Genomic DNA, 23,198 nt, shown 5'->3' on the forward strand with positions numbered 1-23,198 from the left:
GTAGGCGGGCTGGCGGGCGACTCCTCGTTCTCCCGGCTGTGCTCCTTCCTTCGCGTGTCCCCGCGGCCTTCCTCCACACCGGCCTCATCTCCCAGCCTCTTTGCTGCGGTTCGGCCCCCGCCTTCACTCTTCTGGAGCTCAGCCTGCGCCATTTCAGCTGCTCTCAGCGTCTTGCCACCTTCCACTCGCCCACGACCGCCCAATCCGTGCCTCTCGCTGTTGCTTTCCCTCTAGCTGCGTGGAGGGCGGTGCCCGTGCCATGCGGATTTAGGGGAGAAGATGAATCCCATTTACTCCTGCCGCGACCCCACAGAATTCCGGGCTCTCTGTCCCGGCCTTCGTCCGTGGCGTACCCTTCCCTGGGGCTCGTTCCCACCCGTCGCCCTTCGGCTGCCTCGTTCCCGGTTACCCCGCACGCGTCCACTTACGTGTCCTCTTCTCCCACAAGTCTTTTCCGACCTTCTTGCTGCCGCCCCCAGGACAGGTGCGAGGTGACCCAGGGCTGCAGCCAGCTGCACACCTCGACGGTACGCACTCACCCCTTTCCCGGTGTGCCTTCCGTCCCCCCGCACTGGTGTACCGCAGCAGGCGCCCCCGCAGCTCTGCACCGGGCCTGGCTCACAGCAGGTGTTCAGAGCATGTCCCTGTCGGCCTGCAGCGCGACGCCGCGGACCCGATCCTAGAGACACAGGTGGAGAGCGAGTCCAGACTTAGTTCTTGCACCCACTGGGGGCTGCTGCCCGGGGCCGCCAGAGTGTCCGCGGGGCTGACTCTGGGACGGCAGCGGGGGCGTACGTCTGCCCCCGCGCGGAGGGGCAGTGCTGGCAGCACGAGGTCCCGGCCGTGTGGGCGCCGGCGCGTTCTGATTGGAGGGCTCGGGCGGGGCGGGACTGGAGGCACGAGACTCGTGGCGCGTGGGCGCCGGCGCGATCTGATTGGAGGGCTTGGGCGGGGCGGGGCCGGAGGCACGAGACTCGCGGCGCAAGGGCGCCGGCGCGTTCTGATTGGAGGGCCCCGGGCGGGGCGGGGCCGCGCGCCCGACGTCTCCACGTTGCGCCGTCGCGTTCCCGCCGGCTTCTGCTCCCGCCGCTCTGTGGGGCAGTTGAGGCGGCGTCAATGCGGCGGGCGGCATGCTGCGCAAGCTCACCGTCGACCAGATCAACGACTGGTTCACGATCGGCAAGGCCGTGGCGGATGTGGAGCTGCTGGGCTCGCCGCCCGCCTTTCCGGCCGAGGCCACCAGGGACGAGGCACAGCGCCGGGACGCGGGCCCCGCTGTGGGCGCCGCGGCTCAGCCCCAGCCGCCGCCCGTGGCGTCCCTGAGGTAGGAGGCGGCCGTGGGTGCGCGGCCTCCGTCGACGCCGCGCGACCCCGTCCCTGCCCCCCCCCCCCCCGGCCGCCGCAGAGCGAGCTGGCGGGCCCCGGCCCGGGGAAGTTGCGCCTGCTGGAGGCCGAGCCACCCCAGACGCCGGTCCCGTGTCTCGGGGTCCGGGGACCGGCCTCGGCCGTGAGAGCCGGCGGGGTTCCGGGGGAGTCAGGCGAAGCCCCGCGTGCCTTGTTCCCGCCTCGCCCGGCCCACAGTTCCCCGCGGGGTGGGCGAGTGTTGGGACAGACCGACCCGCGCGGGGGCGCTCCCTCCTGGAGCTGCTTGGGCGAGGGCTGCGCGCGTGTCCCTGCCGAGCCCTAGCCCCGCTCTGGCCGCCGCTGGTCCTGCACCGGGTCCTGCACCTGCGCGGCGTTTCCGCGGTCTCGTGGCTGGGGGCCGGCTGCTGTGGTTTCGCCGCGTGCACTTGAGCTTCCCCCGTGGTTCGTGGTTCCCGTGGCCTGGTGGTCCACGCTGCGCGGGGGGGGTCCCGCGGGCTCTGCGTTCAGCTGCGGGAGCGTGCCGCGGGGCTCCCGCGTCTTGGCGGTTATGCGTGACGCCGTGGTGGGCGTTTCCGTGCGGTTTCCGTGGGTCGGAAGTTCTCTGGCGGTTCGGGTGGCTGTCGAGCGGCGGGAGAGCTGGACCTTCGGTGGGATTGGCGACCACCCTCCCTCTGTCTTCGACAGAAGCAGCTGCTGTCGGTTCATCTGTTCGCTTTCCGGGGACGCAGGCAAGAGGAGGCCTTCCGTGTTGCAGACTCGGCTCCGGGGCGTGCAAACAGCTGCGCCCGCTGTGAAGCGGGCTCGGTACCTCCGTGTCGGAGCCTCTGCGTCGGCGCTTGGGGCCCCCTCCCCGCGATTCACACCGTTTACAGCGGAGATGCTCTCGTTCTTTACTTTTCAACAGAGTTCTTCTTGTTTTTTGGCCCCATCGAGTTTTCATAGGTTTGTTTCAAGATCTGTAGGCAGCCTTGAGGCCCGTGTACAGTCAAGGGCAACTTGGGATCTTTGGTGAATTTTTTCCTTGGATACAGGGAGGGGACAAGGAGATCCTTGTGAAGGTTGAGAGTGGCTGTTTTGTTTCTGGTTTTGCACACTTTGCTTGGATTACTCTGGCGAGGGACCCCATAGGCTGTCCCCTCCCTCTCTCCCCCTTGCTGGTAACAGGCAGAGCAGTATTGCTTTCAAATAACCCGCTGGGGTAGTGGAAGTAAATTATTGACCTTTTTAGAAACGGAAATTACAGATTTAAATATTCTTCTCACCACTAAGGATCAGTTTTTCAAATTTCTAATCCTTCAGGGTCCGAGAGTTTGAAATATCAATAAAAACGAAATTTCAGAGTAATGGAATGAAAACGGACAAAATATAAGTCCCATCTAAAATAGTCAACATGTAAAATTATTTTGTAAAATTGCCATAAACATTTCAACTTCTGTAGGTAACTGGAAACAGGCAAACAACTAGAGATGGACTTAAACGTTGAGGTTCGCTTGTCTGTACGGTGCTCTGAGTCTGAGGAGTACTTCTGGAAGTCCGTCCTGGGCCCCTGCCACATGCCTAATGCCAGAGTGCTTCCGTGTAGGAGGCATTCAGATAGTTATATTACTGAAACTTCAAAATAACCCGTTGAGATGGATGGCATTATCTTGATTTTACAGAAATCCGAAAGGAACAGACTTGTGTGGTAAAGTGCCTTTCTTAACGTCTTGTGATAAACAGTCTTGGTAGGTAGAATGTTTACCCGCCCCCCAACAAAGATAACACTGGGACCTGTCATTGCCTTATATTAGATGGCAGAAGGGATTTTGCTGATGTAACTAAGTAAAATAGAGGGAGAGTACCTGAATTGTCTAATCACATGAGCTGTATAAGCGGGGTTTGATACGTGAGCCGGACTTGACCAGTTGCTGCTGGACTGGGCCACAAAGGAGACAGGAGGAGAATGTGGACAGCTGGGAGCACAGACGGAGTCCCAGCTGACAGCCATTAGGGAAATGGGGACCTCCGTCTTACCACTTAAGGGAACTGAATTTGACCAACGAGCTGAATGAGACTCGTGTAGTGAACACAGCCTTGCCAACGTTTATTTTCTTCTTCTTGAGAGAGAGAGAGGGAGAGGGTGCAGGGGTAAGGGTGGGGGACAGAGGGAGAGGGAATCTTAAGCAGGCTCCATGATCAGTGTGGAGCCGGATGTGGGGCTCAGTCTCAGGACCCTGAGATCATGACCTGAGCTGAAATCAAGAGACAGAGGCTTAACCGGCTGAGCCACCCAGCCAACATCTTGATTTTGGCCTCATGGGACCTTAAGCAGAGGACCTAGTTGAGTCCTACTGAAGTTGTGATTTACAGAAACTGTGAGGTGACAAGTGTGTGTTGTTCTGAACTGCCGGATTGCCGAGGTTAGGGCATCCCCGGGAAACGAATACAGTGGTAGAGCTGGGATTGATTTAGGGGGAGCTGACCTGCAAACCAGCCTCAACCACAGTGACTGGCTGGTTGTCTGATGTCTTTCCAGAAAGGAGAGTTTGAGGGAGGTTTTGACATTGGTGAGAAAACACTTGGCGGAGAGGAAGACCGGCTTTACGGGCCCAGGCTGTCCCACAGTGAAGCCGGGTGTGAGAGGACAGTGCAAGAGTGGCTTGTGTTCAGTCTCTGGGGTTCAGTCCACACGAGCATTGTTAAATCAGCTTTACAGGTCATGTGAGTGGTGACCACCAGCTTTAAAAGGAGAGAAATAGAACATATCAGGCCCTTTAACACCTTAAAGTGTCCTTTGTCTCAGAGAAAACTTTCCTGTAGAAACTCACCGTTTCAAATCAGTGTATCTGGCGGTTCCTTTTTACGGAACTCAATGTTTCCTTCTTGGTACGTGGATTTAGTGCTTGCTGTGTTGAGCTTTGTGTCAGGGGACACGGGCACACAACAGTCTTGGTCCTTCTGACAGGGGAGTTGCACGGTATAGCTGAGGGCCGGATAACCGGTTGAGAAAGTTACCCATCCGCTGGGTTACTGTGTTGTGAGGATGGATGTGTTTGACTCCAGAGTATCTTACTTTTCCCTTTTTGCCTTGTTGCTTCTCAGAGCGTAGGCTTTGCACAGATGTTAACGATGTGTTATTCTCCAGGGGTTCCTATTTTCTCTTCCCTCATAGAGGCCATGGTTTTTTAAAGACCTTATTGCCTGTTTAGCAGGTTTAAATTGGTAGGTTCCCTTGCCATTAGAGTGTTCAGTGTCTGTGTGCAGCCGGAGTGGAGTGGCTGTGAGAGAGAATGGGGGGCTCCGAGAAGGAGCGGAGCTGGGTCTGGAACTGTCCCTGAAATTAGGGAGGACTTCACTGCTTCATCTGAGGCTACTGAGAACCGCTGGAGGGCATCTGGGGTTTTGAGCAGAGCTGTGACACGACTTAGGGCTCTAATGATCCCTGCTGTGTGGAATAGACGAGAGAAGGCCTAGGGCAGAAACAGGGACATCAGGGAAGAGTCTCTTGGTATCATCTGTGACATCTCCTCTATGTGTCGGCTTGGCTGGTCCATCATGCCTGTATTTGGGCCAACATGATCCTGGATATTTCCGTGAAGGTGTTTTTTGGATGAAATTAACCTTTAAGTTGATGGATTTTTAGTAAAGCAGATTACCTTCCAGATTGGGTGGGCCTTATCAAATCAGTTGAAGACCTGGCTAGAGGGAAGACCTCCTGAAGCAAGAAGGAACTCTGCCGAGTCTCTTTAGACTCCGACTGCCGCCCTTCCTGGGGTTCCAGGCTGCTGGCTCAGCTGATTCTTTAAAACGAATCTCTCTGTCTGTGTACGTGCACGTCTTGTTGGTTTGTTTCTTCGGAGACGCTCACTAACACATATTCCAAGCAGAGAGAGCGTGGCGGGTCAGAGCGGAACTGGGACAGTGGGGGCGGTAAGCAGGCGTGTGGTCTGCGTGGATTCCTCAGCGGAGGCGAGGGCTTTGCGTCTGGATCAGACACGGAACGGGAGTGGGGAAGCGGTCACGGACGACACCAAGGTCTCTGGCTGAGCAGCTGTGACATGCTGCCGTCTTCTGAGAAAGGCAGGGCTGCAGGAGGAGCTGCTGTGTGGGGCTGCCGTAGGAGTTTGATCTGCGCGCTTGGACGTGACGTTACTAGTAGGTGACAGTAAGTGCAGGCATTCTGGCGGCGAGGACAGAAACCTGGCTGGAGCCCGGTTCTTGGCCGTTTAAGGCTTTGAGACCAGTGAGCTCATCCAGACTGCGGGTGGTGCGTCCTAGTGGGTGAGTGCTGAGGGAGACGAGGTCCAAGGACCCGGGCCGGGAGCCCTTGAACATGCAGAGACTGACAAGATGAAACGAACAAAGGAGGGAGAGAAGGGACCGCCTGAAAGCTCAGAGGAAAACCAAGCGGGTGACCCTTCCTCTAAGTAAACAAGTTTGCTTAGTACCCCTGTGTGCGTCCCTTAGTACTTGTGTGGAACTGCTTTATGCTGTTTTCCCCACGTAAGAGCTTCCTGAGGGAACAGATTATCACCAAGTCCCCACTTCTAGCGCCGGGCCTGACATGGGGTAGGAGCGCAGACACTTGTTTGCATGAACGACCTGCCTTGGTGACCCGCGGTTGTCGACTGGGATGCGCTGCAGGTGAGCGCGGCTCCTGCCCACCCCTGCCCCGAGCCACGCGGTCCGCCTTCCTGCTTTGACCACGGCCGACTTCCCTAGGAGGGGGGTGCGTGTGTGCGTGTGCGCGTGTGCGCGGGCGAGCAAGCTGGTGAAAATCACAGTATCCTGGCAACTGCGCTGTGAAATGTTTCCGGAATAAGAGGAGCCTTCCCCGCTCATGCTTTGGCCACTGCACGAACCGCGGCCCCCGTTGCCCGGGCCATGGCGGAAGCCGCCTCCGTTCTCGCCCCCAGCGGCTCATCCAGCAGCTCGGACAGGACCTGCCGCGCGGTCGGCGCGCGGTCACCGGCTGTGGAGCGCACGCATTCTCGAGTAAACCTTCGTCGCTCAGCGTCCTCGGGTCGGCGTGCAGCTCTCTGTGGACAGTTGCCGTCACACGGAGGCGCAGACTGTCACGGCCCGGCCGGCCTTCCTCCGTCTGGCGTCCGCCTGTCTCCCGCTGCACTCGGGCCGCGCGGGCGTTTTTCCTGTGTCTGGAGGACGCGGAGCTCATTTCTGCCTCGCGGCTTCCGCACGTGCCCCTCTACCCGGAGCGCCCCCCGCCCCGCCCCGGGTCTTCCCGCGACTCACTGCCTCCTGCCGGCCCCGTGCCCGCCTTGCTTCTCACAGACTCTCCCGCACCTCTCTCCGCCTCTCCAATCTCTTTCAACATTTTTTCCTCCTCTGAAGCACTTCCACGTGCCCCGGGTCTGTCTTGTGAGTGAGGAGCTCTCGGCCCCCCACCCGCAGGACGGTGCCGAGGTTTCTGGCGCAGAGAGCCGCATGGCTCGGCGCTGGCGGCTCCCTCCGAGCTGAAGGTTTTGAAGAGCCGCGTTTTCATTTGTGTGCGTGTGTTTTAATTCCTTTGTTTCTTTCTTGGTTTTTATTTATCCTTCCAGAAAACAAACCTCTGCGTCTTTGCTTGCCTGTGGCCATCCCAGAGGAGGTGTCAGGTGGGCCCTTGACCGCCTTTGGAGCTCAGAGGGGAAGTCGGGGCTGGAGGCGTGCCAGGGCCTGACAGAGAGATGCACATCCCCGCCTGGTGTTCCCGACACCGGACAGGCCGGCGGATGCGTCCAAGGCTGCTTGTTCATCTGTCAAGTGGGAATAACATCACGCGCTGTCACTGGATGAGGGGCTGCGTGCCGCGCTCCACACAGTGCCAGGCTGGTGGCCGAGTGACTTCGCGGTTAGACGGCCGGGCTTCCTGCAGATGCGGACTCTCCGGAGCTCGCCGTGTGTCCCCTGCGTGGGTGCTTGCCCGGGGGGTAGGGGGTGCTAATGGTTTCCTAGCTCAGGCTTTTAGCCCCTGAGCCAGTCTCTCTCTCTATAGAACAGGCCTGAAGCTCTGCTGCGTTGTTCTTCCCCGTCCTCACCGCCGCCCACCCCCGCTATGTTTTTGACCTTCATCTTCTTGCCAGCTTTACCGACTAAGCAGCCCAGCATGTAGAGCGGGAGCTGTTAATATTCTGGAAGTCACTTGTGTTAAAATTCCTATTTGGTTTGTAGATTTTCTCGGAACAACTGTAGTTTTAAATTACCCCCGTGCTCTCGCAGGAAATGTGGTTATTAGGTTATTGCCAGAGTAAAGTGAGAGATGGAGGCTTTGCATACCACGATGCCGTGCATTTCTTCCGCTGCCCTGAATGTCTGGTTGTGGAACTGAGCGACTGTGTCATGGGGACTTGGAGCAGCGTGGGGGTCGTGCTCCTCCCGGGCTGGTGGGTCGCGCAGCTGTCTGCCGCTTTGCAGCTGCAGGAAGCTTTGGACGGGAGGGACCTAAGAAAGTCCTCTTCTTCCCGGCGGGACAGGGAGACTGGGTCCTCTCAGAAGGGTGGTGGGATTGGTGGTCTTTTGTGTGGTGGCTGATGGGGGTGCTTTGTGGGGAGAATGGACTGTTTGGGGCCTTTTTGTGGTGTGTGTTCACTAATGGGGTGGAGTGAGGTGGACAGTTCTAGTGCCACATGTGACAGACAGATTCCCTGTTGTTTATTTATTTATTTTTTAAAGATTTTGTTTATTTGTCAGAGAGAGAGAGAGAGCGAGTGCACAGGCAGGCAGAGGCAAAGGGAGAAGCAGGCTCCCCGCTGAGCAAGGCGCCCGATGTAGGACTCGATCCCAGGACACTGGGATCATGACCTGAGCCGAAGGCAGCCGCTTAACCAACTGAGCCACCCAGGCGTCCCCTCCCTGTTGTTTAAAGCAGAAATTTTGTTACCACCATTGAGGCAGTAATAATAAAACTCTTGTTTATCTTGTGTTCACTGGACAGTAAGCAGTTATGGGCTTCTGGGGGTACTTGGCTCTCCCACAAAGTTTCTACTCTGAGGCTTTTATAGTGATTAGAGAGTCATAGTTAGCTCATGAAAACAATCAAAAGGGAGGAGGAGCGAGACGTGTCTTTATTTTAGATCTCTTTCGGGCTGTGTCTCCGCTTACCTTGTCTTGCTAAACTCTGGTCCGGCTGGCACCATTTATGACACAGGGTTAAAGGCCAAACTGAGGCCCTTTCAGAATGGTGTCGGGGTTGGCAAAGAGCCCAGGAGCAAACAAGTCAGAAGGGCTTTTTGGGAGCAGATATTGAATTCTAGTCTTGAATAGTTTTCCTTTTAGAGGGGGAAAAACAAATCTCCTCAAATATAAAGTTGTAAATATTGGGTACCTTGGACTTAATTTTTAAGAATGATAAAGATTCTCAGACTTCATAAAAAAAAAAGTAAATCCAATGATTAGTTTCCCTACTTTAATGAAATTATGAAATACTGAATTTTGTATACTGAATATTTGCTATATTTTCAGAGAGAACTGGAGGGGCGGGGGGCGGGGGGAGAGAATCTTAAGCAGGCTCCATGCCCGGCAGGGAGCCTGACCTGGGGCTTGATTCCATGACCCTGAGATCATGACCTGAGCTGAAATCAAGAGTCGGAGGCTTAGTGGACTGAGCCACCCAGGCCCCCCAGAATATTTGCTATTTTTAATGAACCCACTCTCTTTCTTTTTATTGATACCATATAGAGCTCTTTTTTTTTTTTTACTTTCCCATAATGTTAATTGGGATTAAAAATGTAATTTGTAACAAATCTGAATGTTGGAGTAAAACACCTAATTTAGTCTTTAATCTGCACATTATTTCCTCTGTCACAGCCCATCTTCCCCTTCCCTGCTGAGAATGACTGAGCTCGAGTCAGTTCTGTGTTATAGCGTAAAAGTCCGATTCACATCAGTCACTTGTTTTATTCTCTGCATAGCTTCAGAATAAAAGTCAGCTTAATGTCTAATTTTCACACAGAATTTGTCCAATTCCATACTTGTTCCTGTGAGATGTTTGAAGTATAAGAAAATACTTCAAACATTTTTTTCAAAATGTTTAGGAATCATTGTAATTAAAAGTATACAGTTCAATAAAACATTGCATTTTTAGAGTGGATAAAAAAGGGACACTATTTAAAACATCGGATGCATAGTTAAAAACTACTTAACATCTGACTTTGCAACAGAGAAACGTGAAATCACATTACTTTTTCATATTCTTAGTACTAAGAATTCTAAAGATGGCCATAAAAACTCTTCCGGTTATAAGTAACTTAACTCGATGGGTAATAATAGGGTAGGTTCCATATTCTATGTGAGAACGCTGGGAACCTGTTCTTTGTGGTTTTGTCCACGTAGCTGGAAATCGTGGGTATTTCATCTTTATCGGAACTCCTGGAGCTTGTCCCCAGGATCACAGACGGAATGGGACAGTCTGTGTTCCCTGACTCTTCTGGGCCTTCTTGCTGGTTACCTTTGCTAGGACTGGTTAGGAAGTCTTTCAGAACTTGCTTGAAGATGTAGACTATTTCCCATGGCAGTACATCGTTTTCTGCTAAAACTTCTCGAAATCTGTTGGGAAACCAGTAATGAATATTCAGTTCAGAAACTTTCTTTTGTCGTTTCTTTGTATCTGCAAAATACAGCCTAAATACCGTGATCCTATAGTAGTTGCTCGCTGTTTTGCATAATCTGCATATTCCTTTAAAATTATGCATCTTAGTAAAGAAATTCTGCATATGACTTAAAAATATTTCCTAGCCAGCCTGTCCTTGGGGATTTTGGCTCCAGGTTTCTGATACCCACGATTAAAGAATTTACATGATACAATACAGTTTCCCGTCTAGCTGTATGAGGAACTTAGACTCGACAGTAGCAAAATACCACAAAAGAGAACATAGTATTTTTACCTGCTGAGAATAGTTCCAGTTTGACAAGGCTGAACTTGGGAGCAAAGGACTTCAAGTTGTCTTTGTTCGGTAGCAGGGATGGTCGTGTGGGGATTCTGGTAGTTTCTCAGCCAGCTGTAATCCACACCTGTTTTTCTCACTTTCTGTTCATTTTCGATCTCTTGTATTAATCTCTCTCGCTCCTGCAGATGCCACTTCAGTTCCCGAAGCAGAGTCTTCGTCACGGCTTCTGAGCCGGGGTAGCGTGTGGGTTTGTAGGAATCATATTTTGGCCACTTCATCCAGCCAAAAAGTGGCATTTTTAGCCTGTGGAAATATTCTCACTTGTTTATTTGCACCAAACGTTGTGGTTCTGATGAGCAAATGGCAAATAAATTTGCCAGAAAAGTGTGTGAGTTTTTCACTGGTTAGGTATGCAGGTCAGAATGAGATTAGAGCATGGATTAAAGCTTTTCGTTTTCTAACTAGGTCAGTACCAAAAACCAAGCTTTGAAGATAGATTTACGTGGCGAAGCAGGAACGAAATCTACCAAGTCAGAGATGGTCTTGGGACTGAACATTCTCTGAAAATAACATGGACACTTGCTATTAAAAGTTCTCAGGAGGCTTTAAAACATTAACGGAGAGGAAGTGCTATCTGGAAGCGCCCCTCGGACTGAGGTTTGGTGCCGAAAGGGTTTTGGGCGTACCTGGTACGTTGGGTCTGCCAGCGGCTCTGCTTGACTTAGTGGCGAAGCGGTGGTTACTCGGGCGTGCGCTGGGCTCCTGGCTGTGGCCCCTGTTGGAAGGAGTGAGCCTCCTTATTTACCCACTGAAGCTGTATTTGAAATAAATAAGTTTCTGTGTTAGAAATGAGGTTGTGATGTCTTCATTTAGGGAGAATGCTCATTAATTCACCTTGTAAGCTAGACGAAATGACAAAAATAACTTACTCTTCTGCACGAATTACAGAACGGTCTACCTTCTGAATGTAGCTCCGTCTGTTTGAGAAAGATGCCAGCGGCAGTGGGCTCCGTCCTAAATGCCTCCGACTTCTGTTTGGTAATGAAGCGGAGTGACAGTGCGGGGCAGCACGGATGCGCTCCCGGCTACGGGGAGACGGTCGCGTGGTGCGCTGCTGTGCCGTGCGTAGCTGTAGGTCACAGTTTCATGCTGTATTTTTATGCCTGTAGAGCGCTAAAAATAACCCCGCTGCCTTTATTCTTCAGCTTAACTCGCGGGCCATCTAGAAGCCAGGTCACTGTCCCCTCCCATGAAAGCAGGAAAAACAGATCAGTCTTGATTTGCGAAATACCCGTTTTGTGAACATTTGTTATAATTGAGCAAAGTAGGCAAAGAAGGCTTATTATATCTGGGGGCGCCTGGGCGGCTCAGTGGGTTAAGTGTCTGCCTTTGGCTCATGTCATGATCTCAGGGTCCTGGGACCAAGCCCCACATCCGGCTCTCTGCTCAGCGGGGAACCTCCTTCTCCCTCTCCTGCTCCCACTGCTTGTGTTCTGTGTCTCTGTCAAATAAAATCTTTAAAAAATGAAAGAATGCTGGTATCTGCCTTGTGAAACGTTTAGTAAAGGTTATTTTTTATACTCATTCTGTTTCTTTTTCTAAATAGTAGTTAAATTTATGTATTTAAGCAAGTCGTAATGCCAGAGGACATAAATGCTGAAGTAGGTGACTCTGAAATATACTTTATAATTTCTTTAAAAACATAGCAGTAGTAGATTAAGGTTAGGGAAAACTTAGAGATCTAAGAACGTACAGAGTTGAAAACAAAGTCTTATGATTCAGTACAGCAGATCTAACATTCCGGGGCTCTCTTCTGGAACTGAAGGTGAGACGCTTGTACTTACTGCTTGGGCGGGTGCCGGCGGGCGGAACGCTCTAGCCCGGCTGTGCTCAGTTCAGGGGCGTGTGGTGTCGCTCAGGAGCGGACAGGTCTCTCGCCCTCCAGTTCCCTGTTAAGTGACTACATAGTGGCTTTTCCTTTTATAACATTTGTTTCTCGGTTGCCTTTTCCGACAAGTGAACCATGAAGAATAGCCAGGGTTTATATCAGACCCGAATGTCATGCCTGATCAGGACTGACGCGTGTGGTCAGCCTGGAGCTGCTGCTGCTTGCATGTGAGAAAAAGTCGGTGTCAGCCCGTGTTCTCGTCAACGAGAAGGATTTCACATCACATTGTGGAGAGTATGAAAAGGAGAGGAGAGGAAAGTTTATCACGACACAAGTGTCCTACCAGACTTTCTACCAAAGTCACAAAGAATCCTGACATGTCTCCCTTTGAATAACCTCCTTGTTACTGCTTTAATTCCTAAAATTTTGGTCTCTGAGGTGGTAAGAAACAGCTGTCGGACATACATCGGATATGGAACATAAACCCAGTTTCTTTTCGGGGCTCCGTGCAGTCTTGCGTTGTCCCTCCCTCTGCCCGGCGTTCCGGGCCGCTCTGCCCTGGAGCGTGTCCTGACGCCTCCCGTGCCCACGCGGACTGTCACAGGGCCTCACACTGACTCTGTCTTTTTTTTTTTTTAAGATTTTATTTATTTATTTGACAGAGATCACAAGTAGGCAGAGAGGCAGGCAGAGAGAGAGAGGGAAGCAGGCTCCCCGCTGAGCAGAGAGCCCGATGTGGGACTCGATCCCAGGACCCTGAGATCATGACCTGAGCCGAAGGCAGCGGCTTAACCCACTGAGCCACCCAGGCGCCCCTGACTCTGTCTTTTGAGATGTTTATTTTCTTTCTCTTTTCCATTTACCCGCATCATAATTCTTTTTTCCAGCACCCAGTTTAAATCCACCTATGTTTTTCTTTCGTCTGAGGGAAGACAGCAGCCTGTTTTCCTTGGTTCTAGTGTTCCTTTGAACTTACAGCAAGGTTGGTCTGTGTTCTTGTTCGCTCTCCTACCTGGTTTCTACTTCCTGATCAGGTTGTGCTCCGCCCTCCACTGGAATTGCTGGCTTCCTGTCACGCAGCATGTGCTTGGTGCCTGTGCGGTGGCCTGATGCTGGCTCGGGACCCAGGGAGACTGGAAGACCTAGTCTCTTCCCTTGCGGAGCCCACCTTCCAGTGGGGGGACAAGTAGGAGCACATGAGTTGTCAGTAAGCTGATCGCAGATGGGGGGCTATTGAACCCACTGGAGGCCCATCCCAGTTCCATGTGGAGGTCAGGGGAGACCTTTCTGGGGAGAGGGTGTCCTTTGACTGGAGATTTGAAGAGAAGTGAGCTACTACACAGAGAGCTTCTTTAAGACTGCCTCCCTCTTAGTTAGCACCTGTCTTGCCATTGGGACGACTGCTCACGTCTGATCCTCGCAGAGCTTTTCTTACCAGTCAGCTCACATTCGGGACACCTTCCTCTGATGTGTTGCTTGTAGAAACCTGTGTTTCTCGTACTCCAGGTACGCTACTGGTATCGTATTACCCATTGTATTTTTTCTGTCCTAGATCCCGAGATCGTTTGATTGAAATATAGCCCAAATATTCTGGTCACACTCCTGCCATACGACGGAGATGGGGAGTATAAATATTTGTAGATCAGGGTAAGAGAGCGCCTTTGTGTTGCTCCTTTCTGTTTGTTAGGCTATGATCAGATTAACTTGGATTTTAAACATTTTAGTAAGTTGAATAAATGAGTTGTTTCTAATGAATTACTACCTTAGGATATTTTGTGTGGAAGACATACAACTTAAAACTATGAAGCTGGTCAGTTTCTTTTTTGGTCTTGACAAAGACCTTTGTCTTTGCCTTCTCACATGGTGTCCAGCAGCATTTGATAGCAATGAAAGGAAGATTTACCACTGTAAGGACACTGATAGCATTTAAAAAAAAAATTCCTTTGCTACTGGATTTAAAGTTCTGGATTATCGGCTGGTAAAGATGCGGTTAAGGGGCCTAGTTTCGGCTCAGGTCATGATAACAGGGTTGATAATCAAGCTCAGCATCCGGCTCCATGCTCAGCAGGGACCCTCTCTCTCTGCCCCTCTGCCCCAATAAATAAATAAATAAATAATAAGTAAATAAATATGTCTTTGAAAAAAAGATGCAGTTAATATTTTTTAATATTTAAAGATTTTATTTATTTATTTGACAGAGGAGAGACACAGCGAGAGAGGGAACATAAGCAGGGGGAGTGGGAGAGGGAGAAGCAGGCCTCCTGGGATCATGACCTGAGCTGAAGGCAAGACGCTTAATGACTGAGCCACCCAGGTGCCCAAGATGCAGTTAATTTTTAAGGAGACACTAACCTGTCTTAAATTTTTTTTTCCCGGTATTTTTTTCTTTTAATATTTTAAAAATACACGGATGCATACACTTTTTAAAGTTAAAAGTCGCAGGGCGCTTGGGTGGCTCAGTGGGTTAAAGCCTCTGCCTTCGGTTCAGGTCATGATCCCAGGGTCCTGGGATCGAGCCCCATATCGGGCTCTCTGCTCAGCGGGGAGCCTGCTTCCCCCTCTCTCTCTGCCTGCCTCTCTGCCTACTTGTGATCTCTCTCTGTCAAATAAATAAATAAAATCTCGTCGTTCATCAGTTTATATGGCATTTAGTTTGTTGATATGGTCTTTTTGCCTTTTTGTGCCGCTGTTCAGGAAGGCCTTCTCTACTCCAAAGTTCTCGAATGTTGGAGAACATTAGCTTTCCAGGCTTAAAACCATAAGTACCTGGGGTTTGAATCTGTTTGGAATTGATCTGAGGTTGGTGTGAGGTGTAGGGTTCCCAAACTGGAGAGCCGGTATCTAAACCGAGTGGTCATTGCTTCATTCTGCAGATTTTCCATATTCTCCGCATGCCGAGTAGTTGCGTGTGTCCTGGGTGTTTTGATGTGATGGGCCCTGGGGTTTGTTTAAATCGTCTGGCGAGTGCAGCTGGGCAGCTCTGTGCCCGAGTTCTCCCAGCTGCGGGGTTCGAGGGTTCCGTTGTGTCTGTCCCGCGTGGTGCCACCTGCTGGCCGTTGTGTAGTTCAGCCCTGGGTCCTCAGTCCGTGGGGGCCGTGGCGGTCTGCGCATGCTCGTGCAGCCTCGGGGTGAGCCCACTAGCTTATGGACAGACTTCGGGTGTGGGTCTCCATTTCCCAGGTGCTCTCCTGTCCCTGAGGCAGCTCCCCTTTTCGGTCTTTCATCTCCGCTCCACCCCGTGCTTCCTGCCAGGGCAGCTGCCTGCGTTCACCTCTGGGGTCAAGCAGTGGGAGGACCCGGGAGGAGTGAGGGTCTTCGCTATCCTCTGGGAGATGGGGTTTCCCCTCCTTAGAGTCTGAGGTTCTTGCTGAGCCCTGGAACATAGAGAAAGGAGAAGAGAGAAAAATTGGGGACTGCCAGCACTTTGAGCATTTGGAGTCCCTTTGCTCCCCAAGGCACAAGAGCACTTCTGGGGTGCTCTGTCTATGCCAGGACCTGTGTCTGGATTGGGTCCTGCGGTGAGTTCAGCTCAGGGGACAGCAGAATTAAACGGTGGCAGGTGCACCACTGGTGGCCTGCCGGTGCTCGGGACGCTGGTCTGGCTCCCCGTCTGTCCGTGGCTGTGCTTCCAGAGGCTCCAGTCCCAGCCCTCGAGTTCCGGGTGGGCTCGGCAGCCTCATCCTACGGGCACGGGTGCAGCCTGCGCGTCTGGTCTTCCCAGCAGCGCCGACCAGGGGGTTGTTCTTGACTCTTGCTTTTTCGCATCCAGACCTAGTTCACCAGCATCCGCGGCTCCCCTCACCTGCCGCCGCTCTGGTCCCCGCTGCCTGTCTCTGGCCTGGGCTGTTGAGCGAGGGTGTCCGGTGCTGTCCCCGCTCTGGCTGCATCGTCCTGGGCCACCTCACCCGGCTTCTGTGGCCACGAGCCGGCCCGCTCGAACAGGAGTTCGGTATTGCTGTTTCTCCGTCCCCGCTTAGAACCCGTCGCCCTCAGAGCAGGAGTCACACTCTTTGTCATCAGCGCCTGCCAGCAGCCTGCCCCTGCCGTCCCTGGGAAACACCCCACTTTCCCGTACCTCTGGGCTCCCCCGCTGCTTCTGGCTTCCTCTGCGTCCGGACTCCGGTGGCACGCTTGGCCCAGGCTCCGGCTTCCCGCCGCTCTCCCTCAGGAGCCCTCTCCCCTCCTTGGGGTGCACGGCCCTCCTCTCGCTGCTGATCTCCGCTCTGATGTCAGCTTACCATCAGTTACGTGGCAGCCGCCCCACCCGTCTCCTCTCCTGGCTGGACTTCTCTCTGTGGACTTCTCGCTAACGTACTGTGTTTTCCTTTATTTTTTTTTTTCCTGACTAGACCGGAAGCTCCATGAGGACGGTCTGCTAGCTGCTTTTTGGGGGTGGGGGGAGGAGTGGTGGAAGAGGGAGAGACACTCTTCAGCAGGCTCCGTGCCCAGTGTGGAGCCCAGTGTGGGGCTCAGTGTGGGGCCCGGTGCCACCACCCTGAGATTGTGAACCGAGCGGAAATCGAGTCATCGCTAAACTGATGGAGGCCCCCAGGCGTCCCTGGGGCTGCCTTATCCTAAGAGCTTACGACAGTGCCTGGCGTGGAGTCAGCCCTGAATTACTAATTTGATTAATGAGTGTCAGGTAAATGCTAACCAAAAGAATGTCGCTGTTAGCCGTGAATGTCAGGCCGAAAGTAGAATTTAATAATGCAAGTAGCATCTTTTTAAAGTAAATCTTCTATTTCAAGAATTGGTATTCTACAGTCTTCTCTGTGACAGTAGGGGCATGAAATACTGATAATATAACTGATAGTGTCTTGCATATCGTATTGCAGTTGTCTTTTTTTTTTTCTTAACATCTTGGACATTTTTACCTGCTGGTATGGAAACCGCTATGGCAGTCCTTGGAAAGATGTGTAGCAAGTAGGAGCGCGCCGTGGCCGAGCTCGGCTCTCTGCCGGACGTTACAGATACTGCAGAAAGTTCCTTCCTTTCCTCGTGTTTGGGCCCTTCCTCCCTGGAGTGGCCTTCATGCCCTTGCCCTTTAAATGCCCCTGTCACTAACGAGGATGTTGTGTCTGTTACGGCTCCTCCACTGGAGGGACCCGTCGTTGAGGGCGAGGACGTCGTTTTGTTTCCTGCATGTCTTGTGTCCAGGCCGGGCCTCGCCGGAGCTGGGCGTTTGGGAGCCGGGTGAGTAGCGCTGTGCCTGCGGCGCTCCTCTGCCGCGGCGCCCATCTGCCGCGTCCCCCCCGCCGCTCGCCGAAGCCCCGGGGGGAGGTGTGCCCGCAACACGGGCAGATCGCCGGGCAGATCGCCGCTCAGGAAGGCGGATGCTCTTCCCCACTCCCCGCTCCGCTGTGACCGGAGAATGCTCCTCTTCGTCACTCCGAAGGAGGAAGCAGGCGTGGAGCGCGCGTGCGCAGTCGCTGGTGGGCCGTCGCCGCTTGCTTCGGTGACGTAAGGCGGAAGGACTATTCAGGAACCCGGGGCACGTGGGTTTCTTGGCTTCGCAGACGCAGCGCACTGACTCTGCGTGTTCTTCGCAGGCCGCTTACCCGGAGGGGCTCGGAAGTGGAGTATATCAACGAGTTCCGGCAGCTGGAAGCGCGAGAGCTGGACGAGTGCGGCGGTGCTCAGCCCGCCCGCGGGCCAGGTGAGTGCGTCTTTGAATGTGGAAAAATTAGTTACAAATAAAGCATCGCAGTCTTAAAGTCTTTAAGAAATGTACTGTTTTGCTCAAGAAAGAATCCATATTGTTAGTTAATTCAGGGTGAGTGTATATTGGGTTGTAAATCTTTTTTTTTTTTCTTTTAGACATAGTTTCTAAATAGTCTATTTTTTGGAAGGACGGGTGCTGAGCCCCAAGATCAGGAGTTGCTCACGGCACCGACAGAGCCAACTGGGCACCCTCCAGAACTGCCTAAAATTTTCATTTAAAAATGACTACAGTTTTTTAAAACAACAAACATATTAAAACAAATTTAAGTAATGTTTAACTGTATAAAGTGAAAGTTTCTTCTGAACACCTTCTCCCCACTTGGCTGTAGCTGGCGAGTCCGGGTTAAGCTGCTCACTTTCTGGGAGTGCACGGTGTCGCCTTCTCAGCTGGTGGCTGGTCAGCCCCGGGCCCAGCTTGTGTGACAGAAGTAAGCGTTCGATGTGTTGCTTTCTCACAGACTTGGTCAGCTCAAGAAGAAGCTCTTCTCCTTTCCTTCTACCCTTTGTACGCACCTCCTGGTACTTAGGGGCAGAAGTGGGGGTTAGAGTCATTTCCTTCTCAAAAACTGCAAAATTCAGTGCATATGTGACAGCACATTCACCTGTGTCCTCCTTGGGATTTGCTCGGGCTTCTTGACGGTGCAGAATGTTGGCATCTTTCCCCAGTTATGAAAAAGTCCTGAGCCATTGTCTGTGCCGCAGTGTCTCACTTAGTTCTGTTTTCTCGTTGTGTGGGTCCCTGTACTGTATCCGGGTCACCTTCCCATTGCCTGGGTTTTGGCGTACAGCAGGAGCGCATGGGGTCCTGTTCCTTCATCCCTGGGTTGTGGCCGCACCGTGGGCTTCCCTACTGCGGGCCCCGCTGCCAGGTGCCCTTCGCGTATTTCCTCTACTGCCCTCAGTTGCCCTGAGGAGGAATATTTGTCGGACAAGTCTAGCGGACTGTCACCAGAAAGGGTGGCTCAAAACGTGTGTGCACCTTGATCAGTTCTTACTCACGCTAAGGGAAGTACAGATCTGTACGTGTGAGAAGGCCGATTGCTTCCTGCATGCCTGTGGGAAGCCTTGGGGGTCTCTTAACTGCCAGTGCACAGGGAATGTGTTCTGGCCTGTGACACAGCTTCCGTAGAAGCCTGGAAGAGCCATGTCCTGTCGTGCAAAGATACCCATCATCTCCTCTTTCCGTTTGGGGAAGCTTATTAGTTTTCAGGTGACTGTGATGTGATCCTTCTGGTTCCACTATATATACTGACCCTGGGGCGTACTGGCTGCTAGTCCTGGAGCCGGCCCCATGGGAGCACCACTGTCTGAGCTAGCTGGGTTCCAGTGAGCGCCTGTAATTGGAAATGTCTGCTCTAGTAACTTTTGATTTGGGTTAATATTTAGTATTTGGAGCAGCTGTTTGTTTTCTCTGTCCCTGGCCTCCTTATATGTTTGGAGTTTTTCACTAGGCAGTCACATAAATGACAGCTTTGACTACATCCAGAGGATTCATTCAGCGACGAGGATTGCTCAAGGGCCGTACGGGGCCATGGAGGTGTACTGAGTAATAAGACCGGGGCCGCCCTCCCCAGGAGATTACCATTTCATCGTGTAGTCACCCAGACACACGCTTTTGGTGATAAATGCTCTGAAAGACAGCACTGCAGGGGCCCGAGACAAGGGTTCTGTAAGAGTTGAGCTTGGAGCTGAAGGGTGATAGGAGGTACCGGGGTGGGGCGGGGGTCAGGGTGGAGGGAACGTGTGCAGTCTGTGATGGGGAGGCCTGGGGCTCCAGCCTGGAACCAGGCATTGTTGCTGAGAGTCGAGAGTGGAGGTGGGCAGGCCTGGGCACGGTCAGTGGTGGGCTGGATAATACCCCCACAAGAGGTCATCGCAGTCCCTTGAACCTGTGACTTTGGTACCTTCCAGGGTAAAAGGAACCTGGCAGCTGGGATGACGTTAAAGAGCTGGGATGGCGTGATTGCCCGGGGGTCCCCAGTGTCATCGCAGGGTTCTTCCCCAAGAAAGGCGGGAGGATCAGAGTTCGTCGGAGGAGATGTGATGGTGGAAGCCATGGTTAGTTTGGAGTGATTTGAGGAAGGCGCCCACAGACCAAGGAATGCAGGCACGTCCAGAAGCTGAACGGGTACGGGAACAGATTTTTCCTGGAACCGTCCATCCGGAACCATCCATCCGGAACTATCCAGGCAGCAGCCATCCATGCAGTGCCTTGAGCTTAGCCCAGTGAGGTGGATTTGGTACTTGGGACTTCCTGTACTGTGAGACTGTGTTGTTTTAAGCCCTTTAGTTTATTGCGGGAGCAGTAGGGAACCCTTGCAGCTGTACTGGATGGGGCTGGATGAGAGAGGCACGGCTGATGGCAGAGGCTGTGGGCCATAGCTAGGAATTTTGGTCTTGATACTCGGAGTAGTGGGAAGCCATTAAAGGTTCTAGGTTAATCCTGGGATGAGCGTGAGAGGAGGAGGGGGATGTTGTATGATGAGAGCTGTGTTTTGGGAAGACCACCTTTGTCCTGTTGGGGGGTCAGAACAGACCAAGGAGAGTTAGGAGGGATGGTCCTGCCCAGGGGAGACTCGGTCCTGATGACAGCAGGGGAGGAGGGGCAGACATGGGAAGGACTGCGCAGGGCGTGGTGATGGGTTGGATCCCGGGCAAGCGAGGAGAAGGCCACGGGAGGCAGGAGGGTGTGGCGCCACGTTTTGAGGTGCCTCTGGATCCCTGGGGAAGAGCGATGAGGTTAACGTATGTGCATGCGCATGTGTGTACACATAGCTGTTCCTGCCTATCTCCGGGCTGGTCTCTGTCACAGCCAGAAGCTCACACCCATACCTCCAGTCCCAGTCCTGCACCACAGGTTATATCCAGTTACAAAATACCTCGTTTCCTAGTACTTTTGATCTTGCTGTGATACAGATATTATTTGATCTACATAAGTGGTTTTTTTTTTTTAAGATTTTATTTATTTATTTGACAGAGATCACAAGTAGGCAGAGAGGCAGGCAGAGAGAGAGAGAGGAGGAGGAGGCAGGCTCCCTCTTGAGCAGAGAGCCAGATGTGGGGCTCGATCCCAGGACTCTGAGATCATGACCTGAGCCGAAGGCAGAGGCTTAACCCACTGGGCCACCCAGGTGCCCTTATGTAAGTGGTTTTAAAAATTATTTGTAGGGGAGCCTCCTACACTGCTGGTGGGAATGCAGGCCGGTGGAGCCGTTCTGGAAAACAGCGTGGAGGGTCCTCAGAAAGTTGGAAATAGAGCTGCCCTGCGACCCAGCAATCGCACTACTGGGTATTTACCTCAGAGCTATAGGTGCAGTGACCTGAAGGGGCACGTGCACCACAATGTTTATAGCAGCAACATCCACAATAGCCAGACTGTGGAAAGAGCCCAGACGTCCATCCACAGATGAGTGGATAAAGATGCTGTGGTCCATACGCACAACAGAACATTAGTCAGTCAACAGGAGGAGTGCTTACTTACCATTTACGTCGACGTGGGTAGAACCGGAGGGTAGCATGCTGAGCAAAGTAAGTCAGAGAAAGAATCATCATATGGTTTCCCTCATGTAGAATATAAGAAACTGCACAGAGGGTCATCGGGGAAGGGTGGGAACACTGAATGGAAAGTCATCAGAGAGGGAGACAAACCACGAGAGACTCTTTTTAAAAAATATTTTTTTATTTAAAAATAGCTGTAATAAGGTATAACCAACACACAATAAACTATATACAAAAGAGTACAATTTGGTAAGTTTTGAGGCATGTACACATTCATGAGACCATCAGCACAAGATAGCAAGCGTACTCATCACCCTGAAAGTGTCTTCATGTTCGTTTAGAATCTGTCGCTCCTGCCTCTCCCCACCCCTCACCCCGCAACACACTCCTGCTCATGTCCTAAGGTAATGTGATCTTTTCCTACAGATTTGTGTTTCCTGGAAATTTATATAATCATACCGTAAGGACTCTCCATGAGACTCTTAACTCTGGGAAACTTAGGGTTGCTGGAGGGGAGTGGGTGGGGGGACGGGCATGAAGGAGGGCACGTGATGTGATGAGCCCTGGGGGTTACATGCAACTGCATCAGTTTCTAATAATGTATTCTATGTTAATTAATTGAATTTAAATTAAAAATTATTTCTAAATAATCCTGATTGCACACTCAGTGAGTTTCTATAAATTGTACTAGAATTGTTTTATACAGTTAAAGGTAAATCATTTTTAAAAAAATTGAGATCTAATGGCATTTCTGATTGATTGAGCCTGGTCCCAAATTGTGGACTCCTGCAGCATTTATGTTGCCTCCCCCTTTAAAAGATTTTATTTATTTGACACAGAGAGAGCCCAAGCAGGGGGAGCAGCAGGCAGAGGGAGAAGCAGACTCTCCGTGGAGCAGGGAGCCCGATGGGAGACTCGATCCCAGGACGCTGAGACCATGACCTGAGCTGAAGGCAGACATTTAACTGACCGAGCTGCCCCGTGCCCCTGTATGCTTTCCTGTAATGGCTTTGAATTTGTCCTGGGATGGAGTCTTCGGCTTGTGATTAAATGCTGCTGCCCTTTTCATGTGGTGATATTTTTAGCTGTTTCCATCCCACTCAGGGCTTTTTTTTTTTTTTTTTGCCTTTAAGAAAATGGAGTGTGTGGAATATAGACTGACTCCAAAGGGAAACGCGTCAGGTTTAATTTTGTATTCAGAATGCCATTCCGTACTTGAAAGAGTGATGTATAATGACTTATTTTGAAGATTTTTAATTGGTGATGCGGTAATTAAACTTATTTCTGTAATGTACAGTGTCTAAAATTTAAGTAAAGAAATGCTATATTCTCCAGTTCGAATCCATTATATACTGTAGGAACCCCTAACTGCTGAATTTTTTGCTTAGACTTTTACATATGCTTGATGAGAATATGGTGGGGTGGCTTCATCAAGACAAGCTAACAGGTTTTATGGTTTCCTTTTTTTCCCAGTTCATGTAAAATATTTTAATGTTAATAACTGAGGAGAAAAAGATAACAGGAGAATTAGTGAATTTTGAGCTAGACGTATTTCTCATGGCACTTTTGGATTACCCTTTGCCTTTTGTAGTTTGCTGATTTTTCCCTAAATCATCCATTTTCTTTTCTTTGAGAACTTAACGAGTGATGCTTTTCCTGGTCGCCTCCCTTTGCCTTTGTTGCTGCTGCACAGATGAAAGAGCCAGGTGGCCGTGGACATTGTCCTGTTTGGTTTCCTGTCTCCTCTGGCGGTGGCCGCGGGGACAGGACTTGATTTGTGCTGGGCGTGCTTCAGCCAGTGACCTGGAAACGCCCAACCGTGTTTGGGTTCCGAGGAGGGAGGGCTAGGCTTCAGACAACAG

The 23,198-nt window shown here is 51.9% G+C and overlaps 2 protein-coding genes across 2 annotated transcripts in view; one reads left to right on the forward strand and one right to left on the reverse strand.

Annotated features, from left to right (window-relative positions):
• Positions 1–1,130: 1,130 nt before the first annotated feature.
• The window catches only part of LOC111148548 (tudor domain containing 9), a 104,207-nt gene continuing 82,139 nt past the window's right edge, over positions 1,131–23,198 (forward strand). The window contains exons 1-2 of the mRNA XM_022505189.1: positions 1,131–1,324; positions 17,640–17,773. Of these exons, the coding sequence (XP_022360897.1) occupies positions 1,131–1,324; positions 17,640–17,773 (328 nt within the window). The remainder of the gene's footprint in view (positions 1,325–17,639; positions 17,774–23,198) is intronic.
• On the reverse strand, positions 9,387–10,525 carry LOC111148555 (retinal degeneration 3-like). The gene is made up of 2 exons (XM_022505214.1): positions 10,227–10,525; positions 9,387–9,888 (listed from the first exon to the last, which is right to left on the reverse strand). Exons 1-2 carry the CDS (start codon positions 10,523–10,525, stop codon positions 9,591–9,593), a joined length of 597 nt encoding a protein of 198 aa, XP_022360922.1. The 3' UTR covers positions 9,387–9,590.

This window comes from Enhydra lutris, unplaced genomic scaffold, assembly GCF_002288905.1.
Source record: "Enhydra lutris kenyoni isolate GAN:26980312 unplaced genomic scaffold, ASM228890v2 scaffoldscaffold20, whole genome shotgun sequence".
NCBI lineage: Eukaryota > Metazoa > Chordata > Mammalia > Carnivora > Mustelidae > Enhydra > Enhydra lutris.